Source organism: Apus apus, chromosome 1 (assembly GCF_020740795.1).
Source record: "Apus apus isolate bApuApu2 chromosome 1, bApuApu2.pri.cur, whole genome shotgun sequence".
NCBI classification, from domain to species: Eukaryota; Metazoa; Chordata; class Aves; order Apodiformes; family Apodidae; genus Apus; species Apus apus.
Genome location: NC_067282.1, coordinates 146,218,946 through 146,237,266, shown reverse-complemented (window position 1 = coordinate 146,237,266; position 18,321 = coordinate 146,218,946). Strand labels below are relative to the sequence as shown.

At 44.8% G+C, this 18,321-nt stretch overlaps 1 protein-coding gene across 5 annotated transcripts; it reads right to left on the bottom strand.

Annotated features, from left to right (window-relative positions):
- Window positions 1-1,286: 1,286 nt before the first annotated feature.
- On the bottom strand, window positions 1,287-17,599 carry LOC127391622 (cystine/glutamate transporter-like). Of its 5 annotated transcripts, XR_007891095.1 has the most exons (13): window positions 16,895-17,599; window positions 14,000-14,126; window positions 13,158-13,273; window positions 12,353-12,478; window positions 10,010-10,109; window positions 9,878-9,922; window positions 9,567-9,690; window positions 9,148-9,251; window positions 7,242-7,338; window positions 6,309-6,458; window positions 3,295-3,469; window positions 2,486-2,663; window positions 1,287-1,505 (listed from the first exon to the last, which is right to left on the bottom strand). XR_007891095.1 is itself a non-coding variant. In XM_051634568.1 (12 exons), exons 1-12 carry the CDS (start codon window positions 17,085-17,087, stop codon window positions 2,599-2,601), a joined length of 1,422 nt encoding a protein of 473 aa, XP_051490528.1. In that variant the 5' UTR covers window positions 17,088-17,599; the 3' UTR covers window positions 1,287-2,598. The 5 variants fall into 5 exon arrangements, 4 of the variants coding, with proteins under 4 accessions (XP_051490528.1, XP_051490549.1, XP_051490560.1 ...); XM_051634568.1 differs by having other exon boundaries at window positions 1,287-2,663; XM_051634589.1 differs by lacking the exon at window positions 3,295-3,469 and having other exon boundaries at window positions 1,287-2,663.
- Window positions 17,600-18,321: the final 722 nt, after the last annotated feature.

The window sequence follows — 18,321 nt, the reverse complement described above, 5'->3', positions numbered from 1 at the left end:
TCTTCTCTGTCTGGTCTTTCTTGACTTGCTTTTGACCTCCCTTATAGTATCTGGCTTTCAACTCCACAGTTGCACAACTTCTGTACTTCCCTTAGATGAAATTTGTAGGATCAGGTCCGGCAGGATCCCTTTTGCATATGTGAATTCTCTAGTAAAATAACTCTTCTGAACTGAAGCCAGTAGCTTCAGTAGGCATGAGATATTAGCTCTAGGAAAATATTCTGGCTTGATAGAATACACCTTCACTGGGAGGAGCATACTGTCCTCTCTAAAAACAAGCAACTTGCCCCAAAATTAAAACTGGAGATCACTGCAAACTGATACATTACGAACATCATATTTTTATCACTTTGAATTGCAATGTTATCCGTGGAGCTGCTGAACCTCTGATTTCTAACTGTCAATGTAATTGTGATACTATATCTGCCTGCACTTCCAGTATCTCACAGGTCTTGGAGCAGACATCCTATATATAGCCCAGCAAGATCATATTCCTGCACAGTCAGGGGAGGCACTCAATTGTGGTTTCCCAGCATACGTCAGATGATTTATCACTTACGAAGAAACCATGGTCCAGCAGGTAGGATTACTTATTTTCCACCCATGAATTTCAATTTTTGTTCCCTTTTTCTCTTCAGAGGAATTGGACAGAAGTGGTATTTCACCCTTTCTGTGTGTCTAGCTACAGACACAGAGCAGCTCTGCTGCAGTTTCAGGCCACTCCAAGATTTCATGTGCGAGTACTGATGCTATGGCATAGGCACACTGTGCTCACACAGGTCCTGCAACACAGGACTATGCTGGCAGTGCCTCAGGCTTCTACCTCAAGATGTGGAAAATCCCCCAAATCGGTACCTAAGGGGTGGACTCAGGCTATGTTGGGGTGATGGGGTTCACCTGATTCTGCAAGATCTTCTGGAGGTTGGTTCCCCAGCCACCTGCACCTGGGCCTGGGCTTAGGCTGCTGCAAGAAGTGAAGGTGTGCCAGGGGATTCAGCTTCAGCAAAGCCCAGCGTGAGGGGTGACCGAGCCACATCTGGGAGCCTGGAAACATTTCCAGATCTCACTTGAAACCACACTGTAATTTAAAGTCGATGCCTTCTCCTCTAAGATGGTTTTCCCAGCAAGACTGGATTTCCTGTTGGACAATGTCCAGCAGCTTTTAAAACAAACTGTGGGAGGGTAAAAGGGGGGAAACAAGCCTTGCATCCATGCTGCTGCTATCCCAGCTTAATTTAGCGCAGGAACAGGAAGCAGTCTTAACAAGAATAATAATTCTCAATTGCTTTGGAAAAAAAAAAACCCAAACCAAACTTATTTATTTCCAAGTCTTGATGGTGAATGTTACAAGTTTAGGTAGATTACATTGTGTTTGTATATGGTACTTTGGTTTCACTCTAAATACATAAATGCTTGATACAGAAGATTAAAAATGCTCCACGTTCTGCTGTTCCTCTCTCTAGCAGTCATTAAAGGAGTCTCAGTATACTGCTTCCCATCTTCTCCTAAAAGATTAACAATCAAACAATTTGAAGTAGCTAACTGCTGTTTTATCTGGACATAACACTTCCACATTAATAATGTAAACCAAAGGAATCCAATAACGGAAACCTTTCTTATGTCAATAGTTCAAATGCGCATTTAAGTATTGATTCAGCAAGTCATTTGAGACCGGATTTAAAGTTAAAGCTTTGACATGAAGTCTTTTGTGTCTTCTTGCAGCACCAAAAGATGCACTTGTTCAGGAATCTGCCCAAGTCTCATCAGTGGTCTTATCTAACTAAAGGACAAATTATATTTCACTAGAGTTGGGCCAAAATCTGAATGTTCTACTTCACTAGTAGTACTGGATGAGAAGAAGGACTGGGGAGTTGGGGCAGTGATCAGGTTCTATTTAATCCTATTTTTGTTGATATTTAGCTGATTTTTTAAATATGTTTGTACATTTTGAAATGTCATCTCAGAAAATTAAAATTCAAAAAAGAAATATTATTTCAAAGCAATTCTGCTTATGCAATAATTAAAGCAAAATGATCTGACCTCATTTTCAAATATCTCCTCATTAACCTGAATCTGCACTTTCTGGTGAATCAAGTATTAACCCCCTTGTCTCCTCCTTTCCGATTCATCTACCTTATTTCTAATTTGCTCTCCCCACCCATTTCCCTTCATAATGCTTGTCCACAGCGTTGCTGCTAGAACACTACTGTTCAGCGTTTGTCTTCCATGTAGTGGACTCGAAGTTCTGCAACATGCTCCCTTCCTCCATTTCTCAAGTTAAAAAATTTAAAATCTGTGCTATTTTACTGAGGTCTGGTTAGACTGCAAAATTAAGATTTCGAAGACACACTGTTGGCAAAGCAAGCTCATTTCAGAGAACTAGATTGTTCTGATAAAAAAGGGCAGAAACAGATGTGACATGCTCCTCCTGATCTCAATGGACAAGCTCAGGAACACTTGCAGCAAGGTTTTGGCTCAGGCTCACCCTCATTTGCAGTGATTAAGAGAATTAGAGCATGGCCTGCTTTTAGTAGGATCAAAGGTATCAGGAACAGAGCAAATAGATTTTATCTTCTCCTGTGAGTTTGGATGGTTTTCTCAGTAAGTCTTGACTTCTTGTTGGACTACTTCCAGCAGTAACTGTAGTTTGTGTGTAAGAAAATCTGAAAGGGGTAAAAAAAAGGAAGAAAGTTCAGTCTGAGGGAAATTTTGAGATATGGCTGAAGTCATCAACATCAGAACTGATGGCTGGAGCACTTTATGTTAGAAGATCACTGATCAGTTCGCTTTCTTGCTGTATGTTTTCTTCTATTCAGTGGTTACTGATATGCCTCAGCCCAATATCAAAAGAAAGCAAGATTCATAACTGAAATTATACATTCAACTCAAAACTGGGCTTTAGTTCCAGAGCAAATCATTGTACCACCAAGGCTAGGCTCAAAGGAAATCTATGCTAGACATTGTATGGAGTGGAGGTGTATTTCATTTACACACCTAAAACCATCCTGGCCTCTTCACCAAACAGATAGCTCTCAGGCAGCACCATCTTCTCCTACCAGTCCTCTCCTCAGCCTTTCAGCAAGGATGTTTGTGCACATGGGGTTGCAGTGTCTGCCTCTCAGTCTTTCCATCTTAACTTTTGATCTTGTTGTTCAGTGCCAGTCAAATTTGACACCGAGAGGTGATGAACCCAAAGGTATGCTTAAGTTTAGTAGAAACCAGGGTTGACATGTGAAAGTGACCATCACTGAGCATGTTTAGGTCCACAATAGTGAAACTTAAATGCATACTTACAAAACGGGCTACGGCAACGACTGGACATTTGCCTATGGATTATGAGGTAGTAGACTGGAAAACCACTTAAAACCATGGTGCATCCAATGCTAATATTCACAGGGTCTGAGTAGAAAGACATTGCCACTGTGAAGAGGCAGATGATGGTAAAAGAGACAGGAACGAACAAGGGAACCTGGGGAAAAAGAGCAGAGTAGACTCTCCAGGAAAACTGATGGCTGTAGCAAATCAGTCTCCATACATGCCAGCACACAGTGCTCACATCTCTATCTTCAATAAGATGATAAAAATCATATAGCTGTCCTGAAGTGTCTGTACAATCAGTTGCAAGCAAGTAGGATGCACAGAACAAAATTGGACTTGTACCACCTTCCAAACCCATTGAACCCTATGAGGTGCATGCCTCCTATATTCATGTGCACTGAAATATAAACCTCATGGCCACCTGGAGGCCAAGCAGGGGGAGAAGTCACTTGTACCCCACAGGTCTCTGATTATACTGCTCCTGTGCATACACATGCCCCTACTTGCCACCTGTGGCAAATGTGGATGGAAATATGAAGCCAAGAGTAGAAGCAGTACTTTAAATCAAACCATTTTTTGGTGATAGGTTTTATGACTCATTTTGACCTGCCTCCAGTTTGCCTGAGACTTACGGTGGACAAAAGAGGATAAACCAGACTCCTTGTCTCTGTAACACCCGCATCAAGAACATGAGCTTTGACAACACCCTGATGAAAAACCAAAGAAACAGTCAGCACTTCAGCTTTATCCTGTGTGATGAGCCAATTCATCTGGGTTATTTGGAGAGCAAATCGGAAGTCTTCAGTACATAATAAAACTGTGAAATTTTCCCTCAGTTTTCAGATCCAACTTCAGCCAAATTATTTCCTGCCATGGCTGACAGAATGAAGGATTTGCTGGTCTCACCTAGGGTGACAATCTCTTTTCCAGTAGCAGAGATCCTGTTTTGGATGCTGACCATGCCAAGCTGGAAGAGATCAGTTGCCCTAGTGATGGCAGCCATCCAACCACCAAACTTATTGTGCTCTTGCTGTCTTTCCAGCTGGATCATCCCCTGCCAGCCGCTCCTATATCCACACACTCAAGCTGCACCTCTGCTCTCGAGGTGTGTGAGAAGACTGCTTCCTCCTCATATCCATGTTTTCTCACCATTTTTAACTCAGAATGCTATAGGGGAGAAGAAATACCAGCACAACTCCATCGTGTATTTTATGATTTGGTCTCAGCAAGCTAGAAGCAGAAGACAACCCATATCTGGCCACTAGAGCGCAGCAGTTGCCCACACCACCCGCCCGCAGGACTTCCCTCTCTCAGATCACTGGACTTCGGGTTTCGAGTGGTTATAAAAACTAAGGACGGGGAGAGGGGGGAGTAGAATATCAACCAAGCTGACCAAAAGCCCAGCATCTCTCTCCCTCGCTTTATGTGCCTTTAGGAAGCGTTAATAGCCCAAATCCCTGTCAAAAGCAAAATGGGGCAAAATCTCAGCAACTGAAAACATCACTAGTGCTACCCACTCCTAACTTCCCCTGATAAGCTTCGTTTAAAAGAAAAAGAGACAATTTTATTTAAAATCTAGTTCTGGGTGAGTACACCAGTGCAGCCAGCCAACAAACCAGGAAGCTTCAAGCTCTCAGCTAAACACGCTGCCTCCAGTAAAGACCAAGAAGAAAAATTACCCCCAAACTTTGCATTAGGCCTCACGTGGCTCAGGGAGGAGGCCTTGGGAAGCATTTCTGTTCCCTGACCTTTTTGTTGATCGGCTGCCCCGTGCTGGTGGCCTCAGGGATCTCCTCTCCAAGAGCTGGCTGGAGGCACCGTGCAGGCGTGAACAGAGGCAGGAACAAACTGTGCACGTTTCAACCATTGTCCCAGCCAAATACCTCCTGCACGTTATCCAGCAGTGGGAAAGGTCCCCTGGGCATAAGAAAGCTGCTCCAGCACCAACTCCAACTTCTCTTCCCAACACGAGGAGGATCCCAGCACCCAACAGGGTGAGAAGGGCCATTGGAGAAACCCAGCTGGAGGTTAGGGAAAGGCACAAGAGGACAAGGTATCCTACAGTTTGGGGGACCACAATACAAAAAGGACATCACGTTATTGGAGAGTGTCCAAAGGAGAGCCACGAGGGTGTTGAAGGGTCTGGATGGGATGATTTATTTGGATCAGCTAAGGTCATTTGAATTACTCAGCTTGGAGAAGAAAAGGTTGAGAGGTGACCTCATTGCAGTCACCAGAGGGTGGCTAAGCACTGGAACAAGCTCCCCAGGAAAGTCACAGCACCAAGCCTGCCTGAGTTCAAGAAGCATTTGGATGATGCTCTCAGGCACATGGTGTGATTCTTAGGGTGCCCTACACAGGGAGAGGAGTTGGACCCAATGATCCTGATGGGTCCCTTCCAACTCAGCATATTCTATGATCTTACACTTTAAGGTCCTCATGCATGTGCTGCGCACTCCTCAGGGCGTGCAGCAGCAACAGGTCACACACAAGCTGCTTTACACTGTATAGTATTTTTGTGCCAGCAGATGATTCCTCCTTAAGTCAGGTTTGTTTGCAGGATCCCTCTGGCCATTCTCTTTTCCCCCAAGCCTGACACCCTCCTGCTTCTCAGCTAGAGCTGAGACTTAGCTACCACTGGAATAGCATCCAGGGAAGGGTCCTTCCTTGCAGCCTGCCAGAGGTGAGCGTGGGAACTGCTTTCTGCCCATGTTCTAGATCCCAACCTGAAACTTTGTCCCCTGGAGCAGGCTGCCATCTTACAGATGAGACTGATGACATGTAGGTTTTATAGGATTTACCCCATCTGGCTGTTTGTGCACATCAACCACTGTCAGGGCCTCCACACATGCCTTACTGAACAATACGGATCAGGACTTCTTAGAGCCTAAAGGCAACCATAGCCATGTAATGCTCCAGTTATTAGCAAATGAGAGAGAGAAATGACAAGCCTGCACACTCCTGGCTGTTAGATCCATCCCATGCATTACCTTGAACGGGCTGTGAAGTTCCGGGTGACGGTGGCGATGGACAATGAGCCCAAGGGTGGCTAATCCTATGAAGAGCCATCGGGAAAAGCTGAAGAAGTTCAATAGATGGTAGATATCTCCGATACACACCATGGCAGTAACCAAAGGGAACTGAGCATTGTGAAGAAGAAATGCAATCATTAAAGCCTTACTATGGTCCTTGAACTAGAAAGGGTAATAGGGATCACCTCCTCCAGCCCCCCTGTAATCACAGACAGCTACTTCAAGCCCCAGCATTTCAGAGAGCTTTACAAAGCAGTGTCACAGACTGAAGGCAAAAGACCTAAACATACTATTATGATCTGCTGCAGAAAGGAGCAATCCTTTCAAGATCAACAGTGTCTTTAATGTTTTATGTCCTGGCCAGGGCAAGTAAAAAGCCTGTGCTGCCAGTGCAAAGGTTACTTACAAAGATGCTTTAGCAGGTCAGCCAAGCTAAGCCAAGAAAAAAAAAAAAAGAGAGAGAAAAAAAGGCAAAACCAAACCAACCAAAAAACACAAAACAAAACAAACAAACCAGAGCATCTCTGCAAATACTTATTCCCCGCATATCCACCACACCTAGGAATTTCAGTTTTCCAAAGAGCTAAAGCCTGGCAGAGGTGTTTTCACAGGACCATACCAAACAGCAACTGTGGCAGGTGGTAGGGACAGTACTTTTAAAACACATGGTCAAGGCTATACAGCAGGGACTTTGAGGAAGTGGGTTTGGATACCACTGCTGGCACAAAGGGACTTAACACTTTGCAGCTGTTTCCAGAATTCCACCCTGTTTATTTTTTTGGACTTTGACTTAGTGTCTCAACACCTTTTAAAACTTCTCAGCATCTCCAGGCTTTGCAAGAAAGCCAAGACCGCAAGAACGGGGCATGTCACTCAGCCAGATCTCCTTACCATTAACATGACAGCAGGAAGGGGTGTATGCCTTCGAATGTGGATCATGGAGAAGAGAGGAGGCCACTGTTCTTCCCGAGAAGCCACAAAGAGTGTCCTAGGAAAAGACAGGGAGCCCTACACATTAAGATGCTACATCCAGACTAGAAATTAAAAGACCAGTCAATTGACTGACCTGAGGCCACAAGGCACACTCCCAGCACAGGTCTGCTGTTCAAGGCCACAGTTAAGCCTTTAGCTGAGTTTTTGGGGCATTTGGAAGAAAAAACCCAATGTCAAATTCCCGTAGCTCTCCCTGGCCCTGTTAGTTCAACGCAGTGCAGGGCCCACCAGCAGGACCAGTGCCTATTAGCACAGACCTTTAGGCAAGTCCAAAGTGACCGTGAATGACTTCAGGCTGGAAACAGAAGCAAGAAAGCTTCTTGCCATCAGAGAAGGAGTTAATCTTTCCAGTAGAAAGTGGAGGAGTTCCAAACTACAGTTCTTTATAAGAGAGGCTGATGAGTTTATGAAAGGGACTTGTCAGTCTTCATGCCTATATTTTATATATCTATATCTATCTCTATATTTATTTATCTCTCTCTATATATATACACGCACCTATATATATATTAAGTGAAATTTCCTCAAATAAGAGAGAATTTTCAATCCTCTGGCCAGCTGTTGGAAAATACAGCTCAGCACACAGCCAAGAGGGCAGCTATACAAAAGACCAGCTTTAAAATGACAGCAGAGAGCTCCTTGCCACCATCCCTCCTTCGACTCACAAAAGGGCAATTACGGAGAAGGCATTGCATCCAGTTTAATAAATTTAATATCCACAAATAAACCATGCCAGAGCATCAGCTGGGCTGGACCAGGGCCCAAAGCAGCTGGGGCATGAGTGTAAAATTGGTTTTATTGCTGTCCCTATGGTTTTGCTGGGGTGTGGCTGGCCAGGAGCCAGGGAGGCCCCATCACTGTTTATATGGCCTTTCTGCCATGATTATCTTAATGGTGCCAGGATGGGGGAGAGAAAGGCAATAGGGACAGGCAGAAGCTCTGTGCTGTTCAGGGACTTCTCATCCTTAAAAAAATCCACTGTATAATGAAGAGGATTCTCCACACCTGTATTTAATACAGGACTTCAGAGTAGCAGATCAAATAACTCATTAGCTTTCACACTATGAAACATCCCTTTCGTATCAACTGATTTTTCCTTCTGCAATCAAAGCTGTGAAACAGAACTGGCTCCAGAGAGTTCACTCAGCTCCTTGGGACCAGCATGACATGTTTCTCCATGAGCTCTGCCCTCCTCTCCAATTTCAAGGCTCCCATAAGTACATGCAGCGTAGTAGCCAGTGAAGCTGGCGAGATAATTTTCATGTGGAACAGAGCTTTTCTTACTGCTACAACAAGATTTCTTGAGGCTTGACATTTGCTTTAGGAATAGTCTGTCCCCAGTAAAATTTCACTGACCTCAAAGCAATGTCCTCAAGGGAGAGTTTGCCTTTGGCCAGAGATCCTCACAACAGAGGGGCCCTCTGTCCTGCAGCTCAGCAGCTGGGTGAACCCAGCAAAAGAAGGCTTGGTCTCACTGAGTAGCTGCCAAAGTCAACAAGGCCTCTAGTTCACCAGAAATATTGACATTTCACTTTAAATTGGGGATTTTAACTGAAGAGGGGGGGAAGAAGATAAAATTTTCTGTTTGTGACCAACCCTAGATGCCAAAGCCTGGACCTGGCCAGAAATAGAAACTCTTAGCCAACAGGAATCATCCAGTAGTTGACATCCTGGGAGTCAAAGACCTTCTTTTTCCCACAAGAGTGGCTAAAATGCCATCACGTGGGTGGGCAGTTGCACAGATCGCTGGTGCTTCCCTCCAATTCAGTAAACCAGAAGAGTAACAGCTTTTTAGGGATGTGACCTTGAAAATGTGAAGATTCCTCCATTCATGGTTCCAAAGCAGGACAGTGCAACAAGGACCGGGACCACAGAGATCAGGCTTTTGAAGGCTCGCTGCACAAAGCTCTGGAGGAACAGCAAGAGTGACTTTAGGAACATGTGGTGATCTCTAGGCAACATCAGATTCAAAAGAAAGAAAACTTCCTCTGTCAAAGAAGTAAAATATAACTCATAAATCTTATCTTTTCTACTGTCATCTGCAGATTATTTTTCATTATCTTCTAGGCAAGACTAGAAGTTGGTGTTGCCCAAGAATCCAGAGAAATGACAAATCAATGAAGCATTTTATAGAAAAACCATCTCTGAAGCACTTGCCATGCTCACCCCTTCAGCATAAGCTGACCACACTGAAGAAGGATAACAGCAGGGGTGACAACTCACCACAGCCACAGCAGGAGAAGCCAGAACATCTTGTGTTCCCAGGACGGTGTAATAGGAGACATTGGTGAGCATGTACCCCACAATTACTGTGATCACAGACACAATGACAGCCAGGGGAATATTTCTACAAGAAAAGGGAAGACACACACACAAAGAACAAGCTGTTATCCTTCGTTATGCACAGTATCACTGCAGGTTGCAGCTGGCGTTGGTTAGGTGAACCCCCAGACTTGTTTCCTCCCATTCTGTGTTTGGGCAAACTGCAGTAGCCCAGAGGATGTTAACCCAAAATGACTTCTTCTCAGCCTTACCGTTCAGGTCTGACCAACTCTTCACGCACAAAGCTGGTTTGAAACCTGCGCAGGGGGAAGGGAGGGAGAGAGTTTGAGCCATGTCTTGGACACCAGTCTGCTGCCCATCAAGGTCCCTCCCATCACACCTACCAGCCTGAATATGCAAACATGCCTGCGTAAAAAGCCAGGGGCAGCTTATCCAAAACCAGCGACTGTCTGTCAAAAGCATCTTGGAAGTTTTCAGTGTGGCCTGCAGAAGAGATAAACAATTGACACAGAGCAGGGAAACCTCAGAGATGGACTCCCTTCCAGAGGTACAACACCCCTTGCACGTCGCCCCCAGACCTGGGAAGAGTGTTTGTGACTTCCTTGGAGTCAGATGATCAGATTGTTTAATTGCTTTAGTTTACAGTGCTGTACTGATGCATTTACTCCACAGAGACAGAACCAATCCCTCCCCCATCCAACTACAGGAGATGTTTCAGGAAGAACAGCAGTGGCTGGTTCTGTTTCAGACAGAGCCTGCTGTGGGAATGGGAGATCATGGAGATAAGAGGACCCAAGTTGTCCTGTCCTTTCTTTAGGCCCAAAGTTAATTCACTGGGTTGACCCTTCTCTTCCTCCCCCAGCCCCCTAAGCAGCTGGATGCAAGCTCCTCTTTGATGTGGTGCAGCCAGCGAGGCGACTAACTCGGCTCTCGCTGTGCTCCCTCCTGATCCCGCTGCTGGAGCGCTGACCCCAGCCCCATGCTGGTTGGAGCATGGGAACCAGGGCAGAGGAGAGAGTGGGAGCAGCAATGGGGACTGCCAGCCTGGCCTCCAGCTCTGAGCACACTAGTGCCCATCTTCCCTGCTAGCCACTGCCACTCACCCACAGGAGTGAGGAAGAAGTGAGAGCGTGGAGGGAAAACAAAATTTTAAGTGTCAGGATTTTGGATATGAACTGTATTTTATCAAACTCCAAGAAAACCTAGGAAAGGAAGCAATACCTAATGGCCTCTCATTCAAAGGAAGCCAATAAAAAACATGTCAAAAGGAGTTGCATTTTCAAATCCAGGTGGTGCAAGGTTTGATTCCACATCTATATTCAGTTCTCCGTATCAAAGTCACTTCAGAATTAAAAGGTGTGGAGCTTGCCTCGTTGGCCTCTGCTAGGAAAGGGGTAAAATGATACAGTGTTTGGGCATTTGGGCTTGAAACACTGGCCCAGCAAGTCTCTAAAACAAATCAGAGCCAAAGGGAAGGTAATGGCAGAGGAAAGGAGATGAGTGCAACCAAAAAAGTAGGACAAGGCAGGGGAATTAGTCAAACTGATACAAAATCAGTTTTAAAGAAAAAAAAAAAATCAAAAAGTAAACAGATTTGAAGAAAACTAGACAAAAGTATGGGAGTGGGTCTGTCAGGGTAGTCTTTTTATGTTCTAAAATGATTGCTGATAAGTGATGGTGCATAAAAAGGATTTATTGTCTGTGGTACATTGACGAGTGATTTACAGTCCCCCACAAGTCACATTAAATACAACCTGTCATATTGGGGTCTCTTGGTAAATTCTCCCTCCAGATGTCACTGGCACTTATCCTCCTCACAGGAGGACTGGTGCCAGGGCTCCAGATTGTCATTTGAAGGCATTCCTAATGATAATGGCTCAGGATTTCTAGCTGCAGGGCAGTCTTTCAATTCAGAAGTGCTGCCAGCCCAAGGGGATCTTTGCATGTTCAAAAGAGCCAGCTCCAGACATCAGGAAGAAACATGAATGTGGAGCCTCCTGCCTGTGTTGTTTCCTCTTCAGAGGAAGGTAACAGCGTGAAGAGGGGGCAGGCTTCATCTCTTGAGTGGGAATGCCTTGGGCTTTTCTATAAACTGAGGCTTGAATCAAAGCCAATACTCTTGTACCACTCCCAGAAGTTACTAGTGGTAGGGGTTTTTCCGCTCCACTATGGATGTGAGTGTGCAATCCTGTGTGAGTCTGTTTTAAGTGTATTGAGTTACTGCACATCTCAGTTAGGAGATAAAAGACATCAGCTTAAGCCACAGAAAGGTTAGAGATGTAGTTACCAGGGCTCAGCTGAGGGCTGGTAACTCATTACACAGCTGTGACCAGTCGGGTCACCACAGGATGCTGTCACACATCCCTGATGCCCATCAAGATATATGCCACTTTGGAAGGATTTCAAGCCACAATGAAAACATGCAAGTCTGACACCAAAGAAAGAGCATCTGCAGAGGAAGGTGAAGGTAGGCTCACATAGCCTCAGGTACTGAGGCTCACTCAGTTTTGGAGGAACCACAGCTGAGCCAGGCACATCAGCCCAGTGCAATGATCCAGCTGAGTGCCAGCTACCCTGGTCTCAGCTCCCAGCTACTTCACATCCAGCACACAGGCAGGGAAAGCTCCTGCCAGCTAGAGTACTACGCTTGTCACTAGGCACTGATAGAGGCCATGACAGGCAGGCATGCTGAGCCCCTTCCCTCAGCCACACAGGAGCACACCTACCCTGGGCCAGCAGCATCATCCCTGGCACGATGATGAGTGCAAGAGCCAGGAGTTTGATGATGGAGAGAGCTGTCTGCAGGCGGGCGCTCCAGGTGACACTCCAGGAATTGAGGGTGAGGACCATGTCTGGAGAGGAGATCACACTGCTACAGCTGTAGCCGATGCTAGACACATGCAGGAAAAAATACAGCAGCACTCCCTGCTTCAGGAATGCTGGGGAGAAGGCTGTGTCAGGAAGGATACTTGGGGTGAGAGATGTCAGAAAATCCCACAGGTGTGGCCCAGTGCTTAGCATTTGAAGGGGGATCTGAGTTATGCTTTAAGAGAGATTGGGAGCCTGGCTGCTGTCAGGTGATCCACACCTACCTGGGTGGAAGGTGTGAGTTTTCAGGGATGTCTCAGCAGCCCCTTCATAGTGGTCCCTGTGCCGACACACACCAACCCCCAGAGCAGGCAGGACAGATTCACAGGCTGGGTATATCAGGTGAGGAATCCAAAACTTCAAGCCTTACACCCTCAACCTGGGTAGCAATTGCTCAGTTATATATAAAGAGTTCATACTCCCATTCTTGGCATAATCCCCCTGACCTAGGCCTCCAGGTGATCAACAGGAAGCTCCATTCTCTCTCCTTGGAAAATATAGTGGTCCCAAACCAGCACCTCAGATGAGGAGGTTTTGGGTGGCCCAGAGGGTAAGATGGGGCCCTTATCCCACAGTTATTCCAGAAGTTAACATCCCGTAAGTGCTCCTGATGTGGGACAGAGAGGCTCCAAGATCAGCGGTCCCATAAAAGTTAGTACTTACAGTACCCCAGGAGAGACACGAGCTTCACAGCAGGGACTGGGGCTGCACAGGGGGCAAAGAATGGCTCCAACATGTAGCGTCCAAATGCCAAGGAAACCACAGCACTGTTGGCAGGCCTGGATGGGGGAAACCAAGCGCAAACTATGGTCTGCAGATGGCCAGAAAATGGTGTGATGCAAAACTGCACAAAACTTGAGGGGAAGTTTCTCCACTCAGCTTAAACCTTCCCTCCCATGCAGGTGGTGAAACTGAGTTTTTTCGTAGGGTTTTCTCAGTAAACAGGTTAAAAAAATCACATACTGCAAAAATATTAATTCCCAGCTTGAAAGCAAAAGTTGAGATTAATCATCTTGAGCAATGTGGTGTGCTTCATACATCCCAATTCATCTCAGCTTACATGAAGGTCAGAGGTTATTGAGGAGTAAGAACTTTCTTTTTTAAAGTTAAAAAAGAAGTCATTTGCAATTTTCTAAACTATTATTTAACTCAGGCCTAAGCCAGAAAGCTGTCTCCACAGAAGACAAACAAGTTTCACAATGAAAACAGAAGACTTGAAATAAATCTGTCATCTATGTCAGTGTCTGAAAAATACTATGGTTATTGGAAGATACCAGCTGCCAGGGTAGAAGAGAGACACTCTTCTAGTATGAATCACATTGAACATGTGTAACTACTTACTCAGTGTACCTTCTTCCTTTTATCACTGAAAACCTTTAAAAGTTTTTCAGGTTGTTTCTACGCTTTCTTTTGCAAACTGCCTAGACTGTTACCTGGCACTGTAACTTCTGGCTTTTTAAATTGTCACAGCATCCAGTGAAGGGCAAGCAAACCAAATCTCTTACCTGATAGCAAAAAACTCTGCCCACAAGAATAAGAAACTTGGCAGAGGCCCAAGTGTCTCCAAAATGTAGATATAATGTCCTCCAGACTTGGTGATTCTTGTTCCAAGTTCTGCATAAGACAAGGCTCCTGGAAAAGTTTGGGTAGAAATGCACTGAGTAAATCATCCCATGGATTTTCCCTTTTCTGTGTGACTTTTCAGGGATAAATAAATCTGTTTAAAATAAGTAGTGAATCAGAAGAAGAAAAAGAGGTTTATCAGACCTCCTCTTTATTTTTGTGTCCTACAGTGTTTTGAACTAAGTCTTGAAGCAATTGAATTTTCTGCTGAAAAGAAATAAATTCTCCATTTTCTGGTTAATGGTACAAATTTTCCATGGAAGTATTGTGGAAAGGTGTGTGATAGAAATGTTACACTGAGCTATAAGAGGTTTCCTTTGGAAAACTTCCTGGAGGTTTGGGTTTCCATTTCTCCTCACAGTTAGACTGGTGAGATAGTGCTTACAAGGTAGTGAGAACAGCTCAGCCAACAGGCCATGGCTGAACTGGTCATTCCAATCACATTTTTAGTCACAGACCACACTCCTTATCTTGCATCTTCACATAAATCCCTTCCTTCATTCAAAGGCACCAAGCAGAGGACCTGGAAAGGGCATCTCCTCTGAGAGAGAGGACCTGCCACCAGGGGACAACACACCCCCAGTGGTGCAGCGCAAGGGCAGTGTCTGCATGGGAGGCTCATTTGGTCTCTTCTCACGTCAGGAGGCACCAGTGCCTGGGGACTGCCTGTTCCTGCCCTGCCAAGCACCTCTGTGCCCCCCTGCCCCTGCACCAGGGCACAACGAGAAACCCTGGGAGAGGCGTGCCAGGGAAGACAGCTTAAAGCTTTTAGGAAAATGGATAGAAACATTTATGCCTGTGCCAAAAAAAGAAAAATAATAATAAAAAAATCCCATCTGTGTTTTCTCTTCAGAGCAATTCATCATGCCATTCGAACATGCCTAAGCACAAATCCTTAGCCCTGCCTACCCTGGATTCACTCGCTAGATTAAACATCCTTTGTTCACCAAAAGAAATCGTAAAACATGTCATTTCTTTGAGCACAGTCCCTCTAGCAATGGGGCTGAGTGCTGCTGGGGTGTGACCCTGTGGGGTAAGACCATCTCTAGCTGTGCTGTCTCCTCCTTTGCCCAGCTCAGGCAGCTGTGGAGGGATAACACGGGGGAACCCAGTGGTGACTTGGCCACATCTCCAAGTCCCTTGGCAGTAGTGCCATGTTCAGGTCACACTAATGGTGAGGACCTCAATTTTTCTCACCTCTCTGTTGGCAAATTTATGCAGAATCCCTGTTCAAAGTGTGGAATATAGGCAGACACTTTGCCTCTTTTATTCCAGTGGGTCTCTTCACATGCTTCAAGCGTGCCTTTAAGTGCTTCACTGCACTCATGCTATGGGACTCATATAAATGTCATACTTGAAAGAAAAAAAAGCAGAAAGGGAAGCAGGCCTTTTTAATATACTGCACAAAAAGTGTCAGAGAAATGATCAGGGGAGGTCATCAAGCTGATAAAAGGGAAGAACAAACCAGCAAATTTGGCTACAATGACTTGATAAAGAGGCTCCCAAGGCCCTTCCAGCAGCCTATCAAAGGATGCAACAGAGAGAGAAACCTTTCCAAGTGCAGAGCTTGGGCTGTGTGATCAGCACACACATTATCATTTATTGCTCTGCTCAGTTAAAAGAGACACTGTGCTCATACTGTATTTTAAGGTTTTCTTTTAGCAGAAGTATATCATTCACCAGCCACCCACACATATGCTGCAACATTAAATATCAGTACACATATGCTAAGAGCAAGAACCACATTTGTTGCTATATTAACAATTGAATGTCTCAATTTATAAACTTGCGTGTACATGACACAGTGCCAAAGTGTATTTTTTCACATGGAGTACTTCTCCTTTCATGTTTTGTTTTTTTTTCTGTTTTGTTTTGTTTTTCCTAAGTTATGGAAGAAGAAGAACTTTAAAGCTACTGGAATAAACATCGGACTTCTCCCCAGAGCTGAGAGATCTTGCAGTTCTCCTAACAGCACCTTTAGAGCACTTCTGAGATGGTGATTTTACACAGTTAATGAAAACTAAAAGCTATATGCTTTATCCATTGTAATTTAAGAGCCAAATTGTTTCAGAACTAGAATGAAACTGTCATCAGAAAGTCAATTCTTTGTGAGAGAAGACTGGTATTACATTCCAGAAATGGAGCCAAGGGTAATGCACAGAAAGTACGGCTGAACTGATCTGCACCAAGGCCACATCAGACATATCCAAACCATTTCTGACAGACACCCAGACACCGACCCCAGCTGGTGGATATTCTGCAGCTCCCCAGGTAATCTGCTCTAGTGTTTCTCTATCCTCACCAGCAGAAAGGGGATCCCTTGCGGCATATTAAGACTGTTACTTCTTGCCTGTTTTTGCAGCGTCTCTGAAAAGCACTGCACAGCCCTCTGGCTCACAAGTGCTTTTTAGATGCCTACAATCTCCTTTCCACCTTACAGAACGAGACGCCTCATCTCCCAGCTTTCCTGACACAGACCAGGATATCTCCATCTGCAGTCACTGTCATTCTTCTGCCCTGGACTTGCACATGATTTCATATTCACTGACCTTAAGCGCTGGGATTTTTTTTCAGTCACCTGGGGGGAATAATTTTAATTAAGGCCCCTGGTGACATACACACATATATCTTCTTGTTTTGTTAAACCTTTGTTTCTGCTGTAGTAAGAACAGGGAAATTTTAGTTTATTCCTCTCCCAAATTTTTTTACATAAAAATATGCTGGTTACCCTCACCTCCCAGGTGCTTCAGCAAAGGCTGACAAAGCTCACCACTCACCAAACATTGAGAGGAGCCCACAGGCAAACCAGACAACCAGAGAGAAACCCACGGTGCCGGAGTTTTCCAGTACACCTTTCGGGGAGATAAAGATGCCACTGCCAACCATGCTGCCGATGAGGAGCGAGAAAGCCCGCAGCAAAGTTATCTTCTTCCTCAGAAAGACAGCTTCTTCTTTCTTGTCTTTCCCCATGGCTTTCTTCTAATCCCAGGGGACGGTCATGCATCCAGGAGCTACAGCCTCCCAAGTGTCCTCAAGGCTCACCTGTAAGATAAGGAAAGAGTTAGGGATTCAGATTCTTCTCTTCCAGAGAAGATTTTTTGCAGAAACCTGTCAGGATTTCTTGCATCTGGTCTCCTCAGTTGCTGGATGCACCAGGCAAGCCACAGGTGCATATAACACACTCAGTATCATCTCTCACATCAGTACAGCTCCTGAGATGGAATGTGTTTTCTGCCTCTTCTGCCAAGGAGCACAGAGCTTTACAAGTTGTGTGCTACACTTCAGGATATGGTTTCCAAATTCAGCTGTGATGCCTACACTGGAACTGGCCAGTTTAGGGTTAATTTAATGGCACCTAATTTGGGGGGACACAGATATCAGCATGCTATCAGAGAGCAGATTTCAAGTTGTAAGCCTAGCAATTGAGATCTTGAAGATATCTGATGTTAATTTTTAAAATTTTTTTAATTGATTTTTTTTTTTTTTTTTTTAGCAAAGAGCTCTGTTAGTTGGGGTGCACAGAGGACTGAAGCTTTTTTTAATTCCTCTCCGTCCTTGCTGAATTAACAAACTCTGGTTTTCTCACTAGAGCTTCAGCTTATCAGTGTTTATTAATATGCTGTCAAGGCTTTTTGCTATCAGAGTATTGAAGAGTCAGGACTAAGTACTATTTGCAATTGCAAAACAGCATAGTCATTAATTTCAGACAAGACTGTTTTTTATAGTAATATAAAAGCTTTCTTGGTAATAAAAACAGGAGTTAAGTTTTTTCCTAGAAAAGAGGGAACTTTAGACACTCCAGGGATCCCATGAGTTGATCTAGATCCAGTTCTTTCGCACTGCAGCAACCTCCTACTTTGCTGACTTGTCTCTCCAACCTCTCCTTCAGTCCCAGGCTGGTACCTTCACCAAGAAACTCACCTTCTGCTTAGTTAGGTTACTACAGTTTAATTTGCTGTAGCAAACCTGTTTATAGTTTTCCTAACAGCAGGGTAGACATTTTATACTGCTAATTAACCCAGTTAGAGCAGACAAGACAGGTCTGTAGTAGGTAGTTTGGCTCCTGCCCCTCCTCCTGCCACACATCCCCTCCAATGCTCTCACACTTGAGTGTTTTTTCATCATTCCAATGCAGTAAATTGCAGGTATAGTGAATATTTGCCCCAGCCCCATGTCTGTACACTATTACAAAGTTACACTCTAC